General features: G+C 41.3%; 1 protein-coding gene across 4 annotated transcripts in view; it reads left to right on the forward strand.

The window, feature by feature from the left end:
* The window catches only part of TRRAP (transformation/transcription domain associated protein), a gene marked incomplete at both ends in the record, with an annotated part of 110,920 nt that overhangs the window by 13,980 nt on the left and 76,177 nt on the right, over positions 1-20,763 (forward strand). For 3 of the 4 annotated variants that reach the window (XM_084249136.1, XM_084249137.1, XM_084249139.1), the window contains 11 exons: positions 688-784; positions 6,761-6,899; positions 8,546-8,624; positions 9,945-10,179; positions 10,839-11,205; positions 11,577-11,674; positions 12,129-12,323; positions 13,383-13,574; positions 14,406-14,571; positions 16,037-16,293; positions 18,232-18,432. In XM_084249136.1, coding sequence (XP_084105262.1) covers positions 688-784; positions 6,761-6,899; positions 8,546-8,624; positions 9,945-10,179; positions 10,839-11,205; positions 11,577-11,674; positions 12,129-12,323; positions 13,383-13,574; positions 14,406-14,571; positions 16,037-16,293; positions 18,232-18,432 — 2,026 coding nt within the window. The remainder of the gene's footprint in view (positions 1-687; positions 785-6,760; positions 6,900-8,545; positions 8,625-9,944; positions 10,180-10,838; positions 11,206-11,576; positions 11,675-12,128; positions 12,324-13,382; positions 13,575-14,405; positions 14,572-16,036; positions 16,294-18,231; positions 18,433-20,763) is intronic. The other variant, XM_084249138.1, reaches the window with a different exon arrangement.

A 20,763-nucleotide genomic window follows, 5' to 3' on the forward strand; every position in this document is an offset into this window, starting at 1 on the left:
TCTAAACCTTTCTCACCCTCCAGCCCTGGTTCTTGCTGTGCCTTTCCTCATGAGTGTTGTAATTGTCATCCCTCTCACCCATCATCCTAATCATAGCACAGGGCAACTGTGTTCATCCTTTAAAACCTCTCAGGGAAGGCTTTTCTCAAATTTCATTGCTTTCTACATAAGACCTTTATCTCTCACTTTTTATCTGATTCTGAGTCGTTTTCGAGGGCAGGATCTCAGGGTGAATTAGATCTCATAACCTGTGACCCTAGCATCAGGTCTTTCATTGAACAAATAGGTACCCCTAATGTAATGAGCTGGATAAATGGGTCAGTCCTGCATTGCCTTTATTTACGGGATTCACATTATAATTGCTGTTGAATGGCATGTTATTATTTTTTTTTATTTTGTAACATCTTTCTTTAATTTTTTACAGTATAGGATTTCTCCTCAGGTGTGGTCACCATAGGTTTTCTACCACCAAAGTGCCCACAGTCTTTCATCATAGTCCACTGTGCTCCCCTGTCCTGCTTCCCCACCTCCTGTTATTTGGAACTGTGTAAAATCATAGAAGCATTTTCTCGTGTTGATGTGTTGTTTTGGTCTGTATAGAGATCATATTTGGGACTTTATAATTTTTATAGCATCACCTAAAGATTTGAGAGCTAATTTTGTGAATTTTATTCACTTCTCATTCAGGCAACATAAACTTTACAACAAGGAATTGTATGCTGATTTCATTGCTGCCCAGATTAAAACATTGTCGTTTTTAGCTTATATCATCAGAATTTATCAGGTATGTTCAGTGGTTTTCATTTAAAGTCAGGTTTACTGATATATAATTTACATGCAAAAAAAATTCACCTTTTGTACTGTACAATTCTATGAATTGACAAATGTGTACAATTGGTAACCAATAGCACAAATGCTCTACATTTTGAGTGCCACTCCAAAATTTCCTTTTATATATTGTGTCAATATTCTCCTTCCATCTGTAGTCCCTGGCAAACAGTGATTCATTTTCTCTCCCTTTATTTTTGCCCTTTTCAGACTGTCATATAAATGAGTTATATAGTGGGTAGTTGTAGGGAAAGTGAAATGGTCAGGCTTTTACTCCACTGGCCTCTGTGACTATCTTCTGGGGCCTTGAATGCAGAAGGTGCTTGGGAGTGTAGGCATGGGGCAGTCATGCCTGATTGTGGATACCTGGAGTATGGCGTGGGCATGTGTAAGTGGGCACACCTGAGCCTGGAGTTTGACTCTCACATAAGGGCGGCGTCACTCAGACAGGAAGAATGGCAACGGTTACAAGAGGACACCAGAGAGAGCCCAAGGAGAAAAGCATATAGATTTGCTGGGGTCTAAAAGATCTGCCAGCCTCCTGCCCCTCCCCCCCGCCCAGCCTCCCTGCCTTGCCAGCCTGTGGGTTTGCCCCACAAAGCCTGTAAAAGCCACTGAGGGCTCCAGGACTCTCCTTTAGCCATCTGCCCATATCGATAGAGAACCTACCCTGTGCTTGCTCTTTGGTGTTGGTCGGCAGGATTCAATGCAGTTGGGTATGGAGCCCATCTCTGAAGACTAGGGAGTAACTGAGGGGTGACAGGCCGCAAGCATGGAGTGCTCGGTGGCCAGCCTCCTCTGTGTGGGCACTTTCCCAGAAGTGGCCTGAGGTAGATAAGTTCCTGTTGCAAGTGGAAAGGACGGTACACAGTAGGGGAAGGCATTGTATAGACATGGTGCCTGCTTGGAGGCAGGGCTAGGGGAAGAGTGTTCCCTCACAGCTCTGCAAGTGGAGTCAAGGAGTATGCTGAAGGCACCATAGCAGCACAGGAGGTGGACAGAGTCCAGGAGCTGCGGGAAGAGCTAAAGACGCTTCAGGAGGCAGACAAGGTCCCGGAGCTATGGGACAAGACCTCGTTAGGAGGAGATGGCACATGAGGACCAGGCCACTACCCCGAGGCAGCAGACTCGTCAGGGAAAAAAGAGACCACAATTCCTCATTCAGAGCTGTCCCAGTGGTGACACGAGGATAAAACTGATGGATTGAGACTAACAGTTCTGCCAGAAGGCTGGGGAATGTTGGCAGGTTGATGTTATGTTGATGGGGTCATCTGTATACCCTATGAGGTGAAAATCAAGGGGTGGCCAGTCGGCCTAGTGGCCTAAAAGCCTGTGCACTGCCCGGCACTCCCAGGGCCACAGCCCAGAGTGGCAGTGGCCACTGTGGACAGGTTAGAGTAGGGGCAGGGGCAGATGTGAGCAGCCCAAGGCTGGCTGAGGGAAGGAAGCGCTAGCCAGGTACTCTGCAGCCATGCAGGAGATGTATCAACAGCCAGCTTAGATAAGGCAAAAGCTGGTGCCAAAGTCGGGAAGTCCTGAGCGGTTTTTAAGCGGCTGAAAAGATGCTAAAGAAGGCAGGCAAGCCTCTTAAATTCACCTGTGGGTGATGCCCATTCACTTTTGAATAAGGGTAAGGTGCTGAGGAACCCGTCCTTGGGGCATGGGCGGGGACCATGGCTTGTGGTGGAGAACACAGCCTGAGCAGGGGCCAAAGAGGCCACATGTGGAGCTATCCATGGGTCCCTAAACCATGTGCACGTGCAAAGGGTTGGCCTTATTTAGGGGTCTGCTTGTCACATTGGTGGCTATGAAAGCTGAGTGAGTGTTGAAGTGACAGCAGTAAGAGTACCTCTGGGGATTGATTACCCCCACAAGAGTATATATAGATCATGTCACCAATCTTGGTGCATTCTCGGGATGTAGTATAGCTTGTGAGTAAGACCATAGCCAGAGAAGGCCTTATGCTTCTGGCATGTAACAGCAGATGCTGTGAGTGAATAGAGCGTTTCTTCCTTGAGTGAGCAGTGCCTTCCGCAGCATACTTGATGGATCACCTGCTGGTGCTAATACTCCTGTCTTTTTTACCCCTAGGTTGATGCCCTAACACCCTAGTGCCTGGGATTAGTTGTATTCAGTTGCATTCTGTTTACTTTTTCGGGTTGTGGCTGTAGTGTTCCACATTTGTCAAGGGAAATTTGTGGATAGATTGTATGGTAAAAAACCCTGAGGGGGGGTACATTGTAGGCTAAGTGAAATGGTCAGGCTTTTTATACCACTAGCCTCTGTGGCTGTCACCTGTGGCCTCGAATGCAGAAGGTGCTCATGCCTGATTGTGGACACCTGAAATATGGTGTGGGCATGCATAAGTGGGCACACCTGAGCCTGGAAGCTGAGGCTATAAGGGTGGCGTCACTCAGAGACAGGAAGAGTGGCAACGAGAAGACAAGTGACTACAGAGAAGCAGGACCACGCGACGCCACCAAAGAAAGCCCAAGGAGAAAAGCATACAGGTTCGCCTGGGGCTGGGAGGCCTGCCAGTCTCCTGGCCCGCCCAGCCTCCTGGCCCTCCTTGCCAGCCTGCAGGTTTGCCCCACAACAATCGGCACAGAAAGAGCATTAAAGTCTGAAAAAGCCACTGAGGGCTCCAGGACTCTCCTTTATCCATGTACCTGAATCGGGAACCTGCCCTGTGCTTGCTAGCACTGCAGTAGTGTGACTTGTTTCACTTAATAGTAATGCCGAGAGTCATGCTGCTTATTCTATCAGTAATTCATTACTTTTTGTTGATGATTAGTTGCCTAAGTCTACTCAGAATAACACAGACTGGGTGGCTTAAATAGTAATTCATCTTCTCACAGTTTTAGAGCCTGGAAAGGCCAAGCTCATGTTTCTTACTGGATTTAGGTTCTGCTTTTCCTGACCTGTAGGTGGCCATCTTTTTGCTCTGTCTCTGTGTCCAGCCCTTTCACCCCCCTTCCCCCCTCTTCCCCCTCTCCCCCCCTCCCCCATGATGGGGAGAGAGAAGAGAGAGATGGTTTTTACTCTCTTACTCTTATAGGAACACAGACCTATTGGATTAGGGCCTTACCCTTGTGATCTTATTTAACCTTAATTATCTCTTGTGCTCTGTCTCCAGATTCAGTCATCATAGGGGTTAGGGCCTCAACATGAATTTGGGGGGTGCAGAGTTTAGTCTGGTAGTAGCAGTAGTATTCCATTGTTTGGATGTACCATGGTGCATTTATTCATTCACCAAGTGTTCCCAATTTAAAAAAATTCAGCTTTACCAAGATTATTCTCACAAAATAAAATTCACCCTTTTAAAGTGGATAGTCAATGGGTTTTAGTTTATTTACAAATCTATATAACCGTCATAGCTTATATAATTTTAGAACAATTTCATCACTCCCAAAAGAAACACCATCCCATTAGCAGTCACTTTGATTCTTACCTTGTCCCCAGCCACTAATGTGCTTGCTGTTTTTATTAATCTGCCTGTTTCATTTTTGACCATTATTAGTAAAGCCACTATAAACATTTACACATAGATTTTTATGTTAATGTATTTGGTTTATTGAGTTTTATTCTTCTTGGAAGTTGGCATATTATAGAAGACTATGTGAGAGAGATTAGAACTTTAAAAAAAATGGCATTATCAAATAAAACTGATAAAGGCATGTTAGATTTTTTTTTTACATTTTTTTTATTTTTTAAATTTATTTATTTATTTATTTATTTATTTAAGCACTTGGTACAGTCAGAAGGGTGGGAGGGTGAGAGAATTCACCAGAGCCAGAGCGGGGAGCAGAGCAGGCAGAAGGACCGAAGTACACTGCTGAGGGGAGCAGCGGGCGGCAGGAGAGGTCTGCGCGCCATGTGGGACCCTCCTCCGGTGGCCGGGGAGCAGCCGGGGATCGAACCGGCGCTGCAGAGGCCCCGGGCAGCCTCGCAACCCAGCGCTCAACCGCTGCGCCACCGGGGAGGCCCTAGATGTTGTTTTGAGGAGCCTGTAGAGTGGTTTTTTGTTCCTCTCTCTTTTTTTTTTATTTTAACATTTTTTTTACATTTTTTTTTAGATATTTGCTTCCGCCCACCCCCTCAGATTGAGTCCCCATAGAATCTCCTTCCCCAAGGCACCCATGCACCATCACCACATTCCCCTGTGCTCCTCCCTCCATCCCTTTCACCCCTCTCCCTCTGCCTCCCCTATAGTATGTCTCTGGTTTATAATAGTCTGTTTTTGCTTTGTTGTGTTTTGTACTGTTATTTTTTTTTACACTGATGTCTTATTTGGTTCCCCAATATTTCTGTTATAAGTGAAACCATCCGATATTTTTCTTTTTCCTTCTGGCTTATTTCACTGAGTATAATTCCTTCTAGCTCCATCCATGTTGCTGTGAATGACATGAGTTTATCTTTTTTGATTGCTGAATAATATTCCATTGTGTATATATACACCACATCTTCTTGATCCAGTCATCTGTTTTGGGGCATTTGGGTTGTTTCGAGGTTTTACCTATTGTAAATAAACATAGGTGCTGCAATAAACATAGGGGTACAGGTGCTCTTTTGAAACACTGTTTTTGTGTCCTTTGGGTAGATCTGTAGGAGTGGAATTGCCAGATCGTATGGTAGCTCCATTTTTAGTAGACTGAGGAACTTCCAGACAGCTTTCCACAATGGTTGGACCAGTTTGCACTCCCACCAGCAATGTAGGAGAGTTCCTTTTCACCACATCCTCGCCAACATTTGTTGTTGCTTGTTTTTTTGATATGTGCCATTCTTACTGGTGTAAGGTGGAATCTCAGTGTGGTTTTGATTTGCATTTCCCTGATGATAAGGGATGTTGAACATTTTTTCATATGCCTGTTTGCCATTTGCATTTCCTCTTTGGAGAAATGTCTTTTGAGTTTTTCTGCCCGTTTCTTGACTGGATTGTTTTTGTTTTTGTTGAGCTGTGTGAGCTCTTTGTATATCATTGAGATCAGTCCCTTATCAGTTGGATGGAGTGCATAGACTTTTTTCCCCAATCAGTGGGGTGTCTCTCTGTTTTGGTTAATGTCTCTTTTGCTGTGCAGAAGCTCTTCAGTTTGATGTAATCCCAGGTGTTTATCTTTGCCTTCACTATCATGCAGTTGTACTTTATTTAAATCATAAGAAGAGCTTGAAGGAAAAAAATACCATATCGCCCACGAGTCAGTGTTTTGGATAAAATTCATGTATGGTCATGATTGTTCTCAAACATAAATTTAGTCTAGTTTATTCTAAAGCAATGGAATTGTATTATAATTTTTAAAAGGATTATATTTCAGAAAAATAATCTATGCTAAATTGTTTAAAATTACTTTGGAAAACATAATTTTTCCTCCCTTTTAAAATGTGTTTATCTAGATGATAATTTACTCTAAGAAAATGTAACATGACTTTAAAAATCATAATTGGGTACCCCTTAACATTTTAGTTAGCTTGAGTTATCTTGGTGAATTGCTTACCTTAAATGCTTCAAAAGGAGATTATGATTAGAGCTTATTTTGAATTGCTAAGAAATGTCTCTGGTGTATGTGACTAAGTAAAATGTATTCATTTAAAAATTTTTAAAAATATTTGCTTCTCCTTTCTCTTCATCCCCCACCCCCCAATAGTGAAGTAATACATATTTGTTGTTGAGCACAGGATTACAAAGTACCTCAGGGATATATTTGATCCCATTCTGTAAAAGAAACTATTAATTGTTGCTCTTCCTCCTTCCAGTACAGCAATGTGCACACAAACTATAAAAGCTTTTTGACTATTGCATTTTTATTAGGCCTGTTACTGTATGAGAGTCATTTGAGCCAAACCTACTTTTAGTGAATTTTTTTAAAGCTTATGAAATGTGGGTTTTCCATAACACCCATCTAGCAGAATAATGTTTTACTCTTTATTTTTCTAGGATTTGGTGACTAAGTACTCTCAGCAGATGGTAAAAGGAATGTTGCAGCTACTGTCAAATTGTCCAGCAGAGACTGCACACCTGAGAAAGGAGCTTCTGATTGCTGCAAAGCATATCCTCACAACAGAGCTAAGAAACCGTATGTCTGCCCTATCTTTGCATGCTACTCTGAGCCCTGGTGCCATCTTTGGGGGCAGGACTTTGCTGCATTCCCTTGTTAAGCGAATCTTTATCTCACTCAGATGTTTTTTCTGTACATGTCCTTTCTTTATTGCCATCTTGAATTCTCTCTCCTCCTCCTCTGCCTCTCTGCCTCTCTACCTCCTCCTCCTCTCTCTCTCTCTCCCACCAGGGTTCTTCCTTTATCTTCTCAGTAGTTTCACAATAAATATGGTTAATTTCCTTAGCAAGTTTGCACCCTGGGTTTCTCGTGGTACTTTGCTGCCTTTGATTGAATATCTCTTGAAGTTGCACGTAGCATCTTTCCTTTTGAGTCTCCTTCCACTTGGCCTCCTTACTGACAATAGCGCAGGCATGTTTCCACCTCTGACTTCAGAGGGACTGCTTGTTGCTTCTTGCATTTGGTGCCCCTCTCTGTGCTGTCCTGTTTGGGGAGTTAACCAGGAGGGGGCATGTGTCTCTCCATTATACACATTTCTTTTTTATCTTTAACCCTCAAAGCTTTTTGCTGGTGAAGAATGTACTTTACTTGACTGACTTAAAAAGTTGGCAGTGATGTCAGACATTTTCCAGAATCTAAATGCCCTGGGAATGTTTTTGGCCAGAGTTCTTCAAAGATAGTGTAGAATGGAGATCTGGAGGATGCAGGCTGCCACCTTCTCTGATATCCTTAGAAATGTGAATTGCCCCTGAGTGGAGACTAGTTATCTCTACGTTGGTTAAGTCTTGATGTCTCTAGGGAAGGAGAGAGACTTTTTTGTCATAGTTCTGCCTACAGAGGGACAGGAGCCCCCATGATTTCTATTTAGTCTCATCCAGGGAGTTGGGATCCTAAACTGGACCCATTGCCTATGAGAACACTAATATTTCATAGATATTTATAATTTATATGCAGAAATACTTTATTGACTTCAGGGCTGTAGATAAAGTGGCATTTAGAAATTTGTTCCATTCTCCAGCCAGGTTTGGGTGGACGGTGGCAGTGCTGCAATATGCCTCCAGTGAAGAAGTATGAGCATGAAGTTTACTTTACTCTGACTGAATATAACCTTAGTTGCATTTTTGATTGCATATGGTCTATATTAACAGCAATACCAGTGTCTTAGAGTAAAAGCACAAAAGACTAGCTTTCTTTTTTTTTTTTAATTTTACTTTTATTTATTTATTTTATAGAGGCATGTTTTTATTTGTTTGTTTGTTTTGTTTACACATGCACTGGGTACAGTCAGAAGCGCGGGAGGGTGAGAGAATTCACCAGAGCCAGAGCGGGGAGCAGAGCAGGCAGAAGGACCGAAGTACACTGCTGAGGGGAGCAGCGGGCGGCAGGAGAGGTCTGCGCGCCATGTGGGACCCTCCTCTGGTAGCCGGGGAGCAGCCGGGGATCGAACCAGCGCCGCAGAGGCTGCGGGCAGCTTCGCAACCCAGCGCTCAACCGCAGCGCCACCGGGGAGGCCCAAAAGACTAGCTTTCTGATCTCTAATTTTTTCCAAATCTGGATTGATAATTAACTGCAGACTGGCTACTGTGAAAGCACCATTTAGTAACTTAATATAGAATTTATTTAATTGGTGACACACATATATATAATGGACATTTGTATTCTAGAATTCATTCCTTGCATGGACAAGCTATTTGACGAATCCATACTAATTGGTTCAGGATATACTGCTCGAGAGACTCTCAGGTATGAGATTAAACCCTTGATATCTGGTTGATTAAATGGGAGGGGCAGCATTCCTGATACTATGTTAGAAATGTTTCAACAAACATAGGCTGTTGAGCCTTTTCTCTCCCACTGGATTTCGGATTGAAGAAATTTTGGAAAGGCCCTGGATTATTTTTGTGCCTTAAAGGGAGAGAAATTAGAGTACTTGTCTTGAAATAAATTATAGGTAATACTTTATCCAACCAGCATTTAGTTTTTTTGTTTTCTGTGTAAGTGTAGCTTTCTGATAAGACTATCTGATAGCCTACCAAGAGGAAAGAAGGAAGAAAATTCTTTTGGAGCTGCACAGTGTCAGGAAACATGGCTAATGTTTTGGTGTATTTCCTTCTAGTCATAAGTTCTTATGCATTTTATTAAATAAATGTAGTTGTGATCCTGTTATTGTTTCTAAAGGGCATAGTGATTATTTTATTTTCTGTTAGTATGTAAAATCAATCAACGTTAGCAATTTTTTGGTTCTAATAAGAGAGGAGTGATAGGTCTTTTGATAAATACACAGAATACTTTGAATATAGTCTATAGTGTTCACTGTGTTTTCTATATAAAATTGTTACAAACTATTAAGTAAGACTGGTGCTGGTCATTAGATCATGGTACTCCTGCTTGAACTTCCTTGGTTTTAGGTTGCCCTTCAAGAAAACCCAGACTCTTGACTAGAGCATGTGACTCCCTTAGGAGTTGGCTTTGCCTACTGGTTTCCCATCACTTGTGTTGCTCTCCTCTCTGACCTGCTAGAGCTGCATGGCCTCCCCATCTTCTGGGCTACTCCAGGCAGTTGCCACACATTTGTCCTTACTGTTTTTTCCATCCAAAAGTTTCCCTGGCTTTTTGTCCCTACTGCCCCCTTTTGTCCATAAGATCTCTGGTGCCCAACTTAGTGTCTAGCACATGGTGGGTGTCCAAATGTTTAGGGAGTGAAAGCACTTGGTAGCCCCCAAATTATTGTATCTATAAGTTAGTTACAATATGTGAGCTATTATTTGACATGCAATTAACATTGAGCATCAAAGCCCATTCAGTGCAAGTCTATCTTTGAAATTAACCTTTTAACGTGAAAATAAACATTTCAGCAACAAGACAAGATTTGGGTGTTTTAGTTGTTGGTTGGTTGAGAGAGTGTAATGTGGTGGAAACTAGAACCATATAAAATATACCCCAAACATCCCCTCCCAGTGGTGCTTTTCCTGGGGCAGGTAGTACTAGAAACAGCAAACAGCAGCCTGCAAACATGGCCCAGTGGGGATGTAGAGACACACTAACAGAGGTCTCTGTCCACAGGCCCCTTGCCTACAGCACCCTGGCTGACCTTGTACACCACGTCCGTCAACATCTGCCTCTCAGTGACCTTTCCCTCGCTGTCCAGCTCTTTGCCAAGAATATTGATGATGAATCCCTGCCCAGCAGCATCCAGACCATGTCCTGTAAGCTCCTGTTGAACCTGGTGGACTGTATCCGCTCCAAGAGTGAGCAGGAGAGTGGCAACGGGAGAGATGTACTGATGCGGATGTTGGAGGTACCACACTCTGTGTTCCCACAATGCTATACTTGTGTTGCTGTTTCACTGGCAAGTTAATAGCACCTCCTGATTGCCAAGCTTGACCCCAGGAGCTAGGCCACCTAAGTTCAAATCCTGACTACCCCATTAACTAACCAAGTGTCCTTAGGCAAAATGTTTAACTTCTCTGTGCTAGCCTTCTGACCAGGGAGAATCACAGTGTCTGCCTCCTAGGATGGTTGAAGGGCCCATGAAAGTTCTTAACATAGTTATCAGCAAGTAATTAGAAGAGATATTTTCTGGAACACTTTATATAGCACAGTGCTAACTTAACTGTGAACATCTCTGGAGAAGTAACCAGTTAGGTGCCACATAAAATACAGTCCCAATAGTGGGCAATAGTGTGGAAAGGGAGGTTCTGGGCTGCATCCAGGTCCTGCTTTTAATAGGCCAATCACCAGCTTTCCTGAGGCTGGTTCTTCACAAGGGAAAGGGATATAGATACTGCTGTAGTTATTGTGGGGGAGAAACCACAAGTTTCTTTGCCTTTTTATGAAGCAGAACTACTTCAGATGTTAGTTTCAGAGAGTGTTTCTTTTCTATCTTCTGAAAGTGTTGTTTGGTCTATTGAAGAGGAATAAATTTTGTCTTTTCCCTCAACTTTCTTTTCCTGTTAGGTTTTTGTTCTCAAATTCCATACCATTGCTCGATATCAACTCTCTGCCATTTTTAAGAAGTGCAAGCCACAGTCAGAACTTGGAGCTGTGGAAGCAGCTCTGCCAGGGGTGCCCACTGCCCCTGCTGCTCCAGGCCCTGCTCCCTCACCTGCTCCTGTGCCCACTCCAGCACCACCCCCACCCCCTCCCCCTACACCTGCCACCCCTGTGACACCAGCCCCTGTGCCTCCCTTCGAGAAGCAAGGAGAAAAGGATAAGGAAGACAAGCAGACATTCCAAGTCACAGATTGCCGAAGTTTGGTAAAAACCTTGGTCTGTGGTGTGAAGACCATCACGTGGGGCATAACATCTTGTAAAGCACCTGGTGGTAATTCTCTTGAATTTTTTTTTTTTTTGAAAGATTTATGTATTTATTTATACAAGCACTGGGTACAGTCAGAAGTGCGGGAGGGTGAGAGAATTTACCAGAGCCAGAGTGGGGAACAGAACAGGCAGACTGACAAAGTACATTGCTGAGGGGAGCAGCGGGCATGGCAGGAGAGGTCTGCCGTGCCATGTGGGACCCTCGTCACCATCTGGGGATCACACCGGCGCTGTAGAGGCTGTGGGCAGCTTCGCAGTCCAGCGCTCAACCACTGCGCCACCGGGGAGGCCGTACTCTTTATTGAGTATTGAGACAAATGTTTTTCACACAGTGGGTTTTATTCATGTCAACTTAATGTGCTATCTCTCTTCTAGAATCTCAGTTCATTCCCAACAAGCAGTTACAGCCCAAAGAGACTCAGATTTACATAAAACTTGTGAAATATGCAATGCAGGCTTTAGATATTTATCAGGTAAGGAAGTCCCCTCAAACCCTCAAACCAGATCACTGAATAAGGAAAATACCCATAAGAACTAGAGATGCTAATGACAGAATAGGTCTTGAGAGAGCTTTTACTATTTGGTTAATATGCACTATTTGTAGGCCCAGTTTGCTTTGAAACATGCTATTGCATTTATGGTGAGAATTGTAGGGATCATTGTGTGTATTTTGTGGGCAAGATAGTGTAAATTCAATGTGATAGGAATACAAGATTTTAGTTTACTAAATTTCTGTTTGGAATTAAAAAGAAGCTTTAAAAAATTATTTTCCAAATTAAGTTGATGGTAGAGAAATTGAAAAGATGGGGAGGGAGCATTTATTATCTAATTCAAGTGCTGTGTTTTAAGTATACAGTTGACCTGATTATGTTATGGAATACATTTTGAAACATTGAGCTTCAGTGCCCTTATTTTTCCCTATGTTAGGTCCAGATAGCAGGAAATGGACAAACATACATTCGAGTAGCAAACTGCCAGACTGTTAGAATGAAGGAAGAAAAGGAGGTATTGGAACACTTTGCTGGTGTGTTCACAATGATGAATCCCTTAACATTTAAAGAAATCTTCCAAACGACAGTCCCTTACATGGTGGAACGAATCTCAAAAAATTATGCTCTTCAGGTATGAAACTTTTCTTGTGTCCTCTCTGCATTACTTTAAAATTCTTTGTTTATGTCTTGAATACTTGGTGTTCTATTACATGTATATTTTTTCTATTGTATATATTTTTGATGATTTGCTAAATCATCAAAAGATTGTGCTAACAGCAAAATTTTGAGGTAATAGGCCATTTTTCATAATATGAAAAACTTTTTCAAAAGATCAAGATAACTTTTTTTTTAAAGACTTTTTTTTTTTAAGATTTATCTTTATTTATTTATACAAGCACTGAGTACAGTCAGAAGCATGGGAGGGTGAGAGAATTCACCAGAGCCAGAGCGGGGAGCAGAGCAGGCAGACTGAAGTACACTGCTGAGGGGAGCAGTGGGCGGTAGGAGAGGTCTGTGCACCATGTGGGACCCTCCTCTGGTGGCCGGGGAGCAGCCGGGGATACAACTGGCGCTGCAGAGGCTGCGGGCAGCTTCGCAACCCAGTGCTCAACTGCTGCGCCACCGGGGAGGCCCAAGATCAAGATACTTTTGACCACTTACTTTCATTCAGAAATTATGTATTGGTGAGGTATGTGTTGATGTGAAGTTAAAATAACAGATTAAGCACATAATGTGAATTGCTCCACACTGTGCTCTATAAAGCTTTTTTTATTGCTTTTCTTTAGTGGATAATGAATTTCTTGGAGTGTCTGATATAGGTTTGCTTTTGTATTTTTGGAAAGCTAGTTACTTTTTTTTTTTTTTTTTAAGATTTATTTTATTTACTTATACAAGCACTGGGTACAGTCAGAAGCGCCGGAGGGTGAAAGAATCCACCAGAGCCAGAGGGGAGAGCAGAGCAGGCAGATTGATGAAGTACACTGCTGAGGGGAGCAGCGGGCAGCAGGAGAGGTCTGCGCGCCATGTGGGACCCTCGCCTGGTGGCTGGGGATTGAACCTGCACTGCAGAGGCTGCGGGCAGCTTTGCAACCCAGCGCTCGGCCGCTGCGCCACCAGGGAGGCCCCAAGCTAGTTACTTTTAAAATGCCTTTGATGACATTTTTGTCACCTGTGCTGCTTGTTTTGACAGATTGTTGCCAATTCCTTCTTGGCAAATCCTACTACCTCTGCCCTGTTTGCCACAATTCTGGTGGAATATCTTCTTGACCGCCTGCCTGAAATGGGTTCCAATGTGGAGCTCTCCAACCTGTACCTCAAGCTGTTTAAGTTGGTCTTTGGCTCAGTCTCCCTCTTTGCAGCTGAAAATGAACAAATGCTGAAGGTATGGCTTACTCAGATCCACTTAGTTCTTTGTGGTCAGGGTTTTTTTAATTCTTGTTTTTTCCTTTGAACAGAATCTGGAGTGACTTTTATATTTGTAAAGTATCCTTTGAATTAATAAATATTTGTAACCAATAAGGGTCAAATGTGAAACATTATTCATCTGTTTCTAAACAGAACTTAATTTACCTGGTGATTTAAAATGAAAAGTTAAGAATTTTTATGGTAGTCAGTGGTTGTCATTAACTTTGCCACAATTAATTTCCCTTTTTTAAACTCACTTTTCCTGGATTATACAAGTAAAATAGGAGCCCATCATCTTTATTTCTGAAGTTAAGTGATATGAAAGTGGTAGAGGAGAAATGTCTTCTCAGATATGATGAGAAATGTTTGACTGTGTGTTAGTTCTCACATTAGCTATTTTTCACTTTAACTTTGTTTCTTTTTTGTGTACATATATCTGTGGCAATATGTAAATATCATTGGTAGGACTATTTTTCCCATTAAATCAATATTTCTGACCAATTTGCATTCTTTTATTAAGATCTCCTTAGAGGAATGTGTCTGCTAACACATTACTATCCATGACAAATCGTATATAATTTGACCTTGTCAGTTGTTTGAGTCTAACAAATAGCTAATTCTCTATCCATGGTTACATCAATCTCTAAAAACAGCAGGTGGCAGAACAAAAATCTTATAAAAATTCTCTTCCATTTATGGCAGAATATTTTTCCTTTTAGAATAATTAATCAGAATGACCTTCCATTCCTGGTTAATTGCAGTGAACCCTCATTTAGAACCTATTAACCTGTATTTCTCTACCCCACAGCCTCACCTGCACAAGATTGTCAACAGCTCAATGGAGCTTGCACAGACTGCCAAGGAGCCCTATAACTACTTCCTGCTGCTTCGGGCCCTGTTCCGCTCCATTGGGGGAGGTAGCCATGATCTCCTGTATCAGGAATTTTTGCCTCTATTACCGAACCTCCTACAAGGTCAGAGCGATGATTCCGGTTGCATTTTAGTGTTGTGCATGCATGAGTATTGCTGCCCTTGCTTGCTCTGGGGCTTCTCCTCTGCCGGGTGAGGGTGAGGGATATATGTGTATGTCTCTGTACTGTGTGCATGTGTGTGTCTGTGTCCCCATGTCCTTCCCTCTTTAAAGGGAGTGGGATTTCTTGGAGGGAGCACTCCTCTTTAGGGATGGAGTTTTCCCTCCCTCTATAGAGGTGAATGAGAATTGGAAGGCTTTAATTACCCGGGTTAAGGCTGGGTTGCCTTTTGGGAGCATTTGGTAAGCAAGTCTGGAAGGTGGTTTCTAGTGGTCTAGTAAGATGAAAGATCCTTCCACAACTGAAAGAAAGCAGAGAAGAGAAAAAGCAAGTTATCGAGTCTAGTATATAAGTTCATAGTTTAGTTGCTAATTTGTATAAGCAGAACCTTGTAATTCCTGTATAATTAGGAATGTTGGAGGATTTATTGTTAAATGGGATTTTGAGTCCATTGAATGTTTATGGGTATGAATTGATTAGAAACACTATCCTAGGAATTTTTTTTTTTTTTTTACATTTTAAAAGGACAGATTTATTAGGAAAAGGAAAGAAGAAGACGCAGACACAAGCGGGCAGAAAGAGCTGCCTAGGAATTTTTTTTTGTAAGTTTAAGCTCTTGGTGAGGGATTGACTCTTCTGTACTTTCTTTGCTAATTCTTAAAAGAGAAGCCATTTATAACTTGCATGCTCAGGAAACAACTTGAGAAATACTTGAATATGTTGAATGTAACATAGCTGTATGTCCATCACAAAAGCTTATTTCTCTCCACCTACCTTTTAGTCGGGTCCCCTTCTGGACTCTTAGACGGCCTTCTTCCACCTTCTCTTTGGCTTCTGTATCTGTTGCTGCTACTTTGTGATATTGTCTCCTTGATAACTTATCTTTTCAATGAGTTCTCTTCATCCTGATGTGACATGTTTCTAATAGGAAGGACTCAGTAAATAGTTGGTTACCTTCTGAAGAGTGGAGAGGTTGACTTTATAAAAAGAAACTTCCCTCCATTTATAAGAAACAAAAGTAGATTTTAATATGTTTATTTTAGAGCATGCACATCGGCTATAGTCTGCTACCTAAAAAGGATATAAGGTTGTAAACCTCAAACTAAAGTTGAATGCTTCTTATTGGAGATTGTGTCTAGTTTGGACTGATTAATTATTTAATATTAAATAGTTGATATTAATTAGAACTTAAATTATAATTATAATCTGTGCAACTTGCTGTTGTCACCATAAATATGACAGACAAAAGGAATCATGGATGTAGTTGGAAAATAGATTATAATACAAAAAAATTCTTCTATCATCTCGTTGATGTTTATAATAAAAGGTGGATAAGTTATTTTGTACAGTTAACTCTGGTTTGTGTCTAGGAACACCTCCTCTGATAGCCTCAAACCCTTTTTTGTAGGGCTGAACATGTTACAAAGTGGCCTGCATAAGCAGCACATGAAGGACCTCTTCGTGGAGCTGTGTCTGACAGTGCCCGTGCGGCTGAGCTCTCTCTTGCCCTATCTGCCCATGTTAATGGATCCTTTGGTGTCTGCTCTTAATGGGTCTCAGACATTGGTCAGCCAAGGCCTGAGGACTCTGGAGTTGTGTGTAGATAATCTACAGCCAGATTTTCTCTACGACCACATTCAACCTGTGCGCGCAGAACTCATGCAGGTAAGTCTGTGTTCTTGTAAATACCAGCAGAGGGTGTCTGTCATGTGCTCACGTAATGAGTTTTTACTGAGAATTTTAGGCTAGTGGGTTCTGGAATTGAAGTGACAACTACCCTTGAGTGTACTCAGTGAGTTCTCTGCAAGAGGAAATGGTGTAGCTTTCTACTTATTTTGTCAGTCTTCTGGCATATGAAAAGATGTAAAGAAAAACTGCAATTATTGAATGAATATTTGTAGTATAGTCCTTTTTCAGAGGGCTTTCACAAGTGTCATGTTCTCATTAAGTCGATGACAACAATAGCAAATGTTATGGTTATTGTAAAATTGCTGTTGCTTTCAGGGAGATCCTTTGTTAGCAGATCTTGTGTTATATATGAATAGATGTAAACTCTTAAGGGAAGGTACAGGTTTCTCTCCCACCCCAAGGGAAACAAACGAAGCAGATAATAAATGAGATTATTTTTAAAACATTACATTTTCTGTTTATCAATCTCATATATCAAATATCAGATTTTTCTTTAACGTTTTGATGTTGCATTGATTTGTAATGTGGTTGGTAATCATTAACAGTTTAGGCTTATTATTCTTTATTCATCTGCCCTTTAGTATAGAACATTTGATTCCAAGTTAGGGGTAAGAATACCAGCTTTATATGATGGAGACTCAATAACTTTTAAAGACAGGATTTTCTTAATAGAATAGATAGGAGACTACATCTTAGACTTGAAGCTAAGGTTGGGAAACTCCCTGAAATTTAAATCTTGAACTTCATTTAGGGCTAGGGACAAAACCTTCAAGCCCAATCTGCCAGTCAGTCATTGGGAGGCTTGGCTAAGAGTCTACCTCCAGAACAGTTCTGCTGGTTTTAGAGGACAGACTAGGCCTGACCCAGCCCTGAGTGAGCACCAGGTGGGAGGTGGCAAAGATGTTCCTGTGCCTTCTTGCTATTGCACAAGGCAGATAGCCCTAAGAGACAGGTAGAAGTACTTCTTGCTTTGGAGGCCCAGTCACCCCACCTACTAGACAAGTACCCAGTCCTTTCTCACCAGTCTCATTAACTAGCTAAGTCCACATGTGAGCACTGGGAGATAGAAAATGCTCATATCCAGTGCTGCCTCTCCTGGGGAGTTCAGCCAAAGTCCTCACTCCTGAAGATACATGCAAATTGAGAGGGCCAGCGGAGACTTAATTGTCATTGGGGAAGCCTCTTTGAACTTACCGAAACATAAGACAAATTGAAATTTTGTTTAGAGAAAAGCTCCAAGACTTTACCTTGACTATTGTTAGACGTTAATGTGCATTGTGGCAGAGGAACCTTAGAAAATAGATATAAATATAAGCTATGGGAAGTTTTAAGACTTAGAATAATTTTGATGAGAAAATGAAGGAAGATTGCCAAATGTTAGCCATAATTGAGTGCATGTGTTTTCATAATAATTTTGAGTAGGAAGTACATACTACTTATTCCCATAATGCAGGAATCTACCTTTCCCTCCTTAGCCTTTCTAAGGAGATTGGAAATGTACAAGGTAACTTATATAGTATGTTTATAACTTAAAAAATCAATATAAGTACCATCTAACTCCATCTAACTCCTCTGATCCCATTTGGCACATGTGCCTAAACAATATACTGCTTAGTTGTCTTGCTCTTCAACTCTGCAGTATTTATAATATGATGTTATTTGTATTTTAGGGGCATGATAGAATATTTATATTTGTAATGTATATGACTTTTCTGTAAGGGCGTAAAATTTCTCTGTAAGGATACGTAAGACTCGTAACATTGGTTTTGTCAAAGAAGGATAGCTGTGTGTTTGGGAAACAGGTGGGGGGAAGATTTTTTGCTGTATAATATTTTATAAAGTCTGAATTTTGACTTGAGAACCTTGTGAATGCATTACCTTCAAAAGATTTGAATGAAAGCATGTTATTTTTAGGCTTTATGGCGTACTTTGCGGAATCCTGCTGATAGCATTTCTCATGTGGCCTATCGTGTACTGGGTAAATTTGGTGGCAGTAATAGGAAGATGTTAAAGGAATCCCAGAAGCTGCACTATGTTGTGACTGAAGTTCAAGGCCCCAGTATTACAGTGGAATTTTCTGATTGTAAAGCATCTCTTCAGCTTCCAATGGAGAAGGTAAATTTGGAAGTCTTCGGGAGCTTCTTAAAGATACTATAAGTTGATTTTATAAGAAAGTTAACTTGCATTTGAAAATAGGTAAATGTTCTTTTTTGGGAAGGGAATTTCTAGAACAACATAACTTAAATCAATGCCTGCACATAGTACTTGTTTAATTAAAAATAGTTACTGTTATTCTGCTGTAAAGGTATTCAATAATTTGTATAATTTATTGGTTGGCCAGGGGGCTTTGTAATACCACGAAGCCAGTGAAGGGTGTTGCTCCCATGAACTTTTGACTTTTGAGCAATTCCATCTTCTCCAATGTACTGTAAGGTGATCCCTTGCTTATCCTGCCTTTGAATGTAGTCTGTTTTGATGCTCAAGAGACTTTACTTCAAGTGTCATTGGGAATTCAAGTTAATTCCATCCTTGTCTGCTGTGCCGTCACTTCCAGATTCCTCATTTTTGCCCATGGTTATTCCAGACGACTACGTCCCTTCGACTCCTTTGCCCACTGTGGATAACTCTTTGGTTTTTCTTTGTAAGCCCTCTAATGCTTGTTTTATTGTGTAAACAGTGAACAAACTATGTCTTCAAACTCTTACCAGAGGGTCCCATTTTATTACTTTCGCTTTATCCTTATTGAAAACTTCCCTTTCACCTGTTGACCCCTCCTAGTCCTCTGTCACATATACTGTTTTTTTTTTTTTATTATTTAAATTTTATTTTTATATTCCCCATACAATTACAACTCCCTTATTTTGACCCCAAGCCCTCCTTTCCCCGCCCCCCACACCCCATAGAGTGTCTCTGGTTCATAGTTGTTTGTTGATTTTGATATTTTCTTTCTTATAGTTATTCATTTTCCTGGTCCCTTATTTAGGTTTTCTAGATTCCTGCTATGAGTGAGACCATCCGGTATTTTTCTTTTTCTTTCTGGCTTATTTCGCTGAGCATGATCCCTTCCAGCGCCATCCATGTTGCTGCAAATTGCATGTGTTTATCTTTTTTGAATGCTGAGTAATATTCCATGGTGTATATGTACCACATCTTCTTGATCCAGTCATCTATTTTTGGGCATTTGGGTTGTTTCCAAAGCTTAGCTATTGTAAACAGTGCTGCTATAAACATAGGGGTGCAGGTGCTCTTTGGAATTGATGTTTCTGTGTCCTTTGGGTAAATACCTAGAAGTGGAATTGCGGAATCACATGGAAGCTCTAACACATACTGTTTTCTTAATTTTAATCTGTGTTGTCACAATGGCTTTACACCCTTATTTATATAGCCTTTTCCTATCTTGTGATACAGCCTTCATTACCATGTCTTTTCAGAACATTTATCTATCCCTTTGAGTGTGTCTTGAGTAACTGGTCATTTTAGCAAGCCTGAACTCCTTACAGATCTGGCCCTAAACCAGTGATCATGTTCTGGAGTGACTCAAAGCCCTCCCTTTGCTCAGGCTAACTCAGATCTGTACTCTTGTATTGCATTAAAGAGTTTGGCACATTTGTCTTTTATTTTTTTAAACTAGACTTGATTAATACATTTGGGAGGAAGGATATCATGTGTGAATGTCATTCTGGGATCTGTTGTCATTTCTAAATCCACCTTCCCTTAGTTTGTCAAGCTCTATGCGTTACCTTTGCCTCTCTCTGTCCCTAATCATAGAGCAGTGCTGTTTTCTCCAGACCGCAGAGGTGAGATCTTAGCCTTTCCCCCTAACCTTTATCAAAATATTTGCCAAATAAACTCTTTTTATCCTAGTAGGATATTGATAATTTAATTTCTCACTGTCTTACATTGAAAATTACTATAGTGAACATCTTGTATCTGTAGCACATTCCCACATTTTAGGTAATGTCCTTAAGTTAATGATAATTAGTGGCAAGGCTGGTATTAGATAAAAACTAAACAGCAAGAAAATCTCTTTAATAGTAGTTTTTCCCAAAAGCAGCTAAAATATGGTACAAACCAAGTACTAACGTTTGGTTCCCATAGTTTTCCTGACCCTTATAGAACTGTCCAGTGCTCATGGCGCTCCTTCCCCAGCGGGCAACCTCCTAAGAGCTGTGTACAGTCCTGCAGAGCTGAAGGTGCCTACTAGGTGAAGGACGTGATCAGCATGACCAAGCTGAGTGCTAGTGAATTGCCATTTAAGTAATTCTGTTGTGGCATACTTACTAACCCTTTATTCTTGTTGATGCATAATTAGAGCTCATCACTTACTTTGATTCTTAAAAACACATTTCTAAAATTATCCTCACATGATTTACCTATTTCTGGCCAGATCAGAAGCAATAGAAGAAACAACAGTTCTTTGATTCTTTAGAAGAAATCAGACTCCCA

Source organism: Talpa europaea, assembly GCF_964194135.1.
Source record: "Talpa europaea genome assembly, chromosome: 12".
Taxonomy (NCBI): domain Eukaryota; kingdom Metazoa; phylum Chordata; class Mammalia; order Eulipotyphla; family Talpidae; genus Talpa; species Talpa europaea.